The sequence below is a fragment of the Scomber japonicus genome, chromosome 16, assembly GCF_027409825.1.
Source record: "Scomber japonicus isolate fScoJap1 chromosome 16, fScoJap1.pri, whole genome shotgun sequence".
In the NCBI taxonomy this organism is placed as follows: Eukaryota; Metazoa; Chordata; class Actinopteri; order Scombriformes; family Scombridae; genus Scomber; species Scomber japonicus.
Window position 1 is genome coordinate 1,356,088 of NC_070593.1, and position 7,500 is coordinate 1,363,587.

Below are 7,500 nucleotides of genomic sequence, written 5' to 3' on the forward strand. Positions count from 1 at the left end.
AAACTGTCCTTAAACTGTCCCAAACTGTCCCAGACTGTCCCAAACTGTCCTTAAACTGTCCTTAAACTGTCCCAATACTACAAACCATGCTGCCTTCTATTAGGTAACCTGTCCCCAACCTGTCCCAAACCTGTCCCCAACCTGTCCCCAAACTGTCCCCAGACTGTCCCAATACTACAAACCATGCTGCCTTCTATTAGGTAACCTGTCCCAGACTGTCCTTAACCTGTCCCAACCTGTCCCAAACTGTCCCAAACTGTCCCAATACTACAAACCATGCTGCCTTCTATTAGGTAACCTGTCCCCAGACTGTCCCAGACTGTCCCAAACTGTCCCCAAACTGTCCTTAAACTGTCCTTAAACTGTCCCAGACTGTCCCAGACTGTCCTTAACCTGTCCCAGACTGTCCCAAACTGTCCCAATACTACAAACCATGCTGCCTTCTATTAGGTAACCTGTCCCCAAACTGTCCCCACACTGTCCCATACTGTCCCCAACCTGTCTCAAACTGTCCCAGACTGTCCCACACTGTCCTTAACCTGTCCCAAACTGTCCCAATACTACAAACCATGCTGCCTTCTATTAGGTAACCTGTCCCCAAACTGTCCCCACACTGTCCCCAACCTGTCCCAGACTGTCCCAAACTGTCCCAATACTACAAACCATGCTGCCTTCTATTAGGTAACCTGTCCCCAAACTGTCCCAGACTGTCCTTAAACTGTCCCAAACTGTCCTTAAACTGTCCCAGACTGTCCCAAACTGTCCTTAAACTGTCCCAATACTACAAACCATGCTGCCTTCTATTAGGTAACCTGTCCTTAAACTGTCCTTAAACTGTCCCAAACTGTCCCAGACTGTCCTTAAACTGTCCTTAAACTGTCCCAATACTACAAACCATGCTGCCTTCTATTAGGTAACCTGTCCCCAAACTGTCCCAGACTGTCCTTAAACTGTCCCAAACTGTCCCCAAACTGTCCCAAACTGTCCTTAAACTGTCCCAGACTGTCCTTAACCTGTCCCAAACTGTCCTTAAGCTGTCCCAGACTGTCCCAAACTGTCCCAATACTACAAGCCATGCTGCCTTCTATTAGGTAACCTGTCCCAAACTGTCCTTAACCTGTCCCAAACTGTCCCAGACTGTCCTTAAACTGTCCTTAAACTGTCCCAAACTGTCCCAAACTGTCCCAAACTGTCCCAATACTACAAACCATGCTGCCTTCTATTAAGTAACCTGTTTTAAATGGGTGAACTCTACCTGCTCTAACTGCTGGTGTGGTTTTCATTGTGTGTGTCTGTGTGTGTGTCTGTGTGTGTGTCTGTGTGTGTGTCTGTGTCTGTGTGTGTGTGTGTGTGTGTGTGTCTGTGTCCGTGTGTGTCCGTGTGTGTCCGTGTGTGTCTGTGTCTGTGTCTGTGTCTGTGTGTGTGTGTGTGTGTGTGTGTGTGTGTGTGTGTGTGTGTGTGCCTGCAGGAAAGCCAGTCTGGCTCTGATCAGGAAGATGGTTCACTACAGCAGTGAAGTCCTGCTGAAGGAAGTCTGTGACAGCGAAGCCGGACACAACCTGCCTACAGTGCTGGTGGAGATCACTGCTACAGTCCTCGACCAGGAGGTACACACACACACACACACACACACACACACACACACACACACACACACACACACACACACACACACACACACACACACACACTGCTACAGTCCTCGACCAGGAGGTACACACACACACACACACACACACACACACACACACACACACACACACACACACACACACACACACACACACACACACACACACTGCTACTGTCCTCGACCAGGAGGTACACACACACACACACACACACACACACACACACACTGCTACAGTCCTCGACCAGGAGGTACACACACACACACACACACACACACACACACACACACACACACTGCTACAGTCCTCGACCAGGAGGTACACACACACACACACTGCTACAGTCCTCGACCAGGAGGTACACACACACACACACACACACACACACACACTGCTACAGTCCTCGACCTGGAGGTACACACACACACACACTGCTACAGTCCTCGACCAGGAGGTACACACACACACACACACACTGCTACAGTCCTCGACCAGGAGGTACACACACACACACACACACACACACACACTGCTACAGTCCTCGACCAGGAGGTACACATACACACACACTGCTACAGTCCTCGACCAGGAGGTACACACACACACACACACACGCACACACACACTGCGCTACAGTCCTCGACCAGGAGGTACACACACACACACACACACACACACTGCTACAGTCCTCGACCAGCAAAGGAACACACAGGAAATCTGTACCATAAGTTTAGTTTGAAGCTGATATAATAACTCTCTCTCCCTCTCTCTCTCTCTCTCTCTCTGTCTCTCTCTCTCTCTCTCTCTCTCTCTCCCTCTCTGTGTCTCTCTGTCTCTCTCTCTCTCTCTCTCTCTTCCCCCCCCCCCCCCCCCCCCCCCCTCAGGACGATGACGACGGCCACCTGCTGGCTCTACAGATCATCAGGGATCTGGTGGATAAAGGTGGAGACGTGTTTCTGGATCAGCTGGCTCGGCTTGGAGTCATCAACAAGGTGTCGACCCTCGCCGGCCCTGCGTCCGACGACGAGAACGAGGACGAGGCCAAACCTGAGAAGGTAAAGATCAGCTGATCAGAAGAACAGCTGATTACAAGAACAGCTGATTACAAGAACAGCTGATTAGAAGAACAGCTGATTAGAAGGATGGCTGGTTTCAGATCAGTGGAGAAAAAAAACTGACTGCTGACCTCTCTCTGCTCCTCTCTGTGCTCCTCTCTCTACTCCTCTCTGTGTCTCTCTACTCCTCTCTGTGTCTCTCTACTCCTCTCTGTGCTCCTCTCTGCTCCTCCTCTCTGTGCTCCTCTCTCTACTCCTCTCTCTGCTCCTCTCTGTCTCTCTCTGCTCCTCTCTGTCTCTCTCTGCTCCTCTCTCTGCTCCTCTCTGTCTCTCTCTGCTCCTCTCTGTCTCTCTCTGCTCCTCTCTCTGCTCCTCTCTCTGCTCCTCTGTGTCTCTCTACTCCTCTCTCTACTCCTCTCTCTGCTCCTCTCTCTACTCCTCTCTGCTCCTCTCTGTGTCTCTCTTCTCCTCTCTGTGCTCCTCTCTCTACTCTTCTCTGTGCTCCTCTCTCTGCTCCTCTCTGTGTCTCTCTACTCTCTCTGCTCCTCTCTGTGTCTCTCTGCTCCTCTCTGTGCTCCTCTCTCTACTCCTCTCTGTGCTCTTCTCTCTTCTCCTCTCTCTGCTCCTCTGTGTCTCTCTACTCCTCTCTGTGTCTCTCTGCTCCTCTCTCTGCTCCTCTCTGCTCCTCTCTCTACTCCTCTCTGTGCTCCTCTCTCTACTCTTCTCCTCTCTCTGCTCCTCTGTGTCTCTCTACTCCTCTCTGTGCTCCTCTCTGCTCCTCTCTGTGTCTCTCTACTCCTCTCTGTGCTCCTCTCTGCTCCTCTCTGTGTCTCTCTGCTCCTCTCTGTGTCTCTCTGCTCCTCCCTCTGCTCCTCTCTGTGTCTCTCTCCTCCTCTCTCTGCTCCTCTGTGCTCCTCTGTGTCTCTCTACTCCTCTCTCTGCTCCTCTCTCTACTCCTCTCTCTGCTCCTGTCTGTGCTCCTGCAGGAGGAGGAGGTGCAGGAGGATGCGAGGGAGATCCAGCAGGGTAAGCCGTACCACTGGAGGGATTGGTCCATCATCAGAGGGAGAGATTGTCTCTACATCTGGTCCGACGCTGCTGCTCTCGAACTGTCCAACGGCTCCAACGGTTGGTTCAGGTTCATCCTGGACGGGAAGCTCGCCACCATGTACTCCAGCGGGAGTCCAGAGGGGGGGTCAGACAGCTCCGGTACACACACACACACACACACACACACACACACACACACACACACACAGAGGGGGGGTCAGACAGCTCCGGTACACACACACACACACACACACACACACACACACACACACACACACAGAGCGGGAGTCCAGAGGGGGGGTCAGACAGCTCCGGTACACACACACACACACACACAGACACACACACACACACACACACACACACACTCAGAGGGGGGGTCAGACAGCGCCGGTACACACACACACACACACACTCAGAAGGGGGGTCAGACAGCACCTGTACACACACACACAAAAAAGGGGGGGGGTCAGACAGCTCCGGTAAACACAAACACACACACACACACACAGAGAGAGGGGGAGTTAGGGTTAACACATACCTGTTTTTACTACCTCGTGGGGACCCTGACTGGGGTTCCAGCCTCATGAGTGTTGCCCCTCCTCGTTGGGACCCGTAATGCTAACAACTATTAGCATACAGTTGACATCACTGTTAGCCACAGTACAATTACATACATATTCAGTATTTGAACAAATGTTGGATTGAAACCCAGGGGGCTAATCGCTAAGCTAATATGCTAATACGAAGCTAACATGCTAATATACACACTTACACACTTTGTCAGGAAAAGGTTCTCACACTGCAGTACTGTGTGTGACCTCTGGGGTTCACACACAGTCAGGAAAACAAACCCTGCTCTCCTCTTTTCCTCTCTTCACTTCATTTCCTCTTCTTTCCTCTGTCCTCTTACCTCCTCCTGTCTTTTTTTCCTCACTTCCTCTACCACTTTTTTTCATCTCCTTTGCTTTCCTCTTTCTTATTTTCTTTCTTTCTCCTCTATTTACTCCTCCCTCACCTCCTCTCTCTCCTCCGCTCTATCCTCCCCTCTCTACCTCTTCTCTCCTCCTCCTCTCTCCTCCTCTCTCTCCTCCTCTCTGTCCTCTTTCTCCTCCTCTCTGTCCTCCTCTCCTCCTCTCTCTCCTCCTCTTTGTCCTCTCTCTCTCTCTCTCTCTCTTTCTCTCTTTGATTATTGACATGACTCATCATAAATCTATATAACCAGAGCAGCACAGACGATCACATCAACATTGACAGAAGATAATAAATATATAGACATTTAAACCTAATCTTTCCCTTTAATTCATCCTCTGTTTCCTCTCCTCTCTCTTTCTTTGGTCCGTCCTGCAGAGTCCCGCAGTGAGTTCCTGGAGAAGCTCCAGCGTGCGAGGAGTCAGGTCAAACCCGTCACAGCCAGTCAGCCCATCCTGTCCAGCGTGGGTCCCACCAAGCTGACGGTGGGGAACTGGTCTCTGACCTGCCTGAAGGACGGAGAGATCGCCATCCACAACTCTGACGGGCAGCAGGCCACCATCCTGAAGGAAGACCTGCCCGGCTTCGTGTTCGAGTCCAACAGAGGAACCAAACACTCGTTCACCGCTGAGACGTCACTCGGTTAGTTCATCGATTAAAAAAACAGCCAGATATAAGGGAGGGAGGGAGGGAGGGAGGGAGGGAGGGAGGAGGAAGAAAGAAGGAGGAAGGAAGTTCATCCGCTTCATCCAGTCCAAGCTGAGACGGTTCACAGTGATTCAAAGATTAAAAAACAGCCAGATATAAGAGAGGAAGGAAGGAGGAAGGGAGGGAGGAAGAAGGAAGGAAAGGAAGGGAGGAGGAAGGAAGGAAGGAAAGCAGGGAGGGAGGGAGAAGGAGGGAGGGAAAGGAGGGAGGAGGAAGGAAGAAGGGAGGAAAGGAGGGAGGAAGAAAGGAAGGAAAGAAAGAAGGGAGGAAAGGAGGGAGGAAGAAAGGAAGGAAAGAAAGGAGGGAGGAAGAAGGAAGGAAAGAAAGAAAGAAGGGAGGAAAGGAGGGAGGAAGAAGGAAGGAAGGAAAGAAAGAAGGGAGGAAAGGAGGGAGGAAGGAAAGGGGGAGGAAGGAAGGAAAGAGAGAAGGGAAGGAAAGAGAAAAGGGAGGAAGAAGGAAAGGAAGGGAGGAAGAAGGAAGGGAGGGAGGAAGAAGGAAGGAAAGGAGGGAGGAAGGGAGGAAGGTAGGGGGACAAAAGAAAGAGAGGAGGAAGGAAGGAAAGGAGGGAGGAATGAAGGAAGGAAGAAGGGTAGGAAAGAGGGAGGAAAGGAAGGAGGAAGGTAGGAGAAGGAGGAAGGACAGACGGAAGCAAGGAAGGAAAGAAGGAAGGGAGGAAAGGAGGGAGGAAGAAGGGAGGAAAGGAGGGAGGAAGAAGGAAAGAAGGGAGGAAGAAGGAAGGAAGGAAAGAAAGGAGGGAGGAAGGAAGGAAAGGGGGGAGGAAGGAAGGGAAGAAGGAAGGAAAGGGGGGAGGAAGGAAGGAAGGAAGGAAAGAGAAAAGTCTGTGTCTGAAGTCTCATCCTCTCCATTTCCTGTTTCCTGTTTCCTGTCTCCAGGCTCGGAGTTCGTGACGGGCTGGACGGGGAAACGCGGCCGGAAGCTGAAGTCGAAGCTGGAGAAGACGAAGCAGAAGGTGAAGAGCATGGCGAGGGAGCTTTACGACGATCACTTCAAAGCCGTGGAGAGCATGCCGAGAGGAGTGGTCGTCACTCTGAGGAACATCTCCACACAGCTGGAGTCCTCCTGGGAGCTACACACTAACAGACAGGTACACACACACACACACACACACACTAACAGACAGGTACACACACACACACACACACTAACAGACAGGTACACACACACACACACACACACACTAACAGACAGGTACACACACACACACACACTAACAGACAGGTACACACACACACACACACACACACACACACACACACTAACAGACAGGTACACATACACATACACACACACACTAACAGACAGGTACACATACACACACACACACACACACACACACACACTAACAGACAGGTACACACACACACACACACACACACACACACACACACTAACAGACAGGTACACACACACACACTAACAGACAGGTACACACACACACACACACACACACACACACACACACCTAACATCTCCACACAGCTCGAGTCCTCCTGGGAGCTACACACTAACAGACAGGTACACACACACACACACTAACAGACAGGTACACACAAACACACACGCACACACACACTAACAGACAGGTACACACACACACACACTAACAGACAGACACACACTAAGAGACAGGCACACACACACACACACACACACTAACAGACAGGTACACTAACAGACAGACACACACTAACAGACAGACACACATACCCCTTTTCCACCGAGCTGGAGCCAGTGCTCAGTTGGTGCTAACCTGAGCACCTCAGTAAATGCCACGCTAGCCGGCTAATAAACGTTAGCCCCGCTAGTCTGCTAATAAACGTTAGCCCCGCTAGTCAGCTAATAAACCTTAGCCCTGCTATTCTGCTAATAAACGTTAGCCCTGCTAGTTTGCTAATAAACGTTAGCCCCGCCCCGCGTCCGTTGACGTAATCGGTTGTTGGTTTAGACCAGTAAAGAGTTTGTGCTTGCTCTGGCTCCGTTCTGAGGCTCGGGGCTGGAGCAAAGAACCGGTGCTTACTCAGGCTCTGGCTCCGAACCAGCTCCAGCGTGGTGGAAAAGGGGCA

General features: G+C 51.3%; 1 protein-coding gene across 1 annotated transcript in view; it reads left to right on the plus strand.

The window, feature by feature from the left end:
* Window positions 1–7,500, plus strand: part of hectd1 (HECT domain containing 1) — a 40,390-nt gene that overhangs the window by 20,212 nt on the left and 12,678 nt on the right. Inside the window, 5 exon segments of the mRNA XM_053335950.1 lie at window positions 1,469–1,607; window positions 2,516–2,686; window positions 3,673–3,895; window positions 5,087–5,350; window positions 6,310–6,521. Of these exon segments, the coding sequence (XP_053191925.1) occupies window positions 1,469–1,607; window positions 2,516–2,686; window positions 3,673–3,895; window positions 5,087–5,350; window positions 6,310–6,521 (1,009 nt within the window).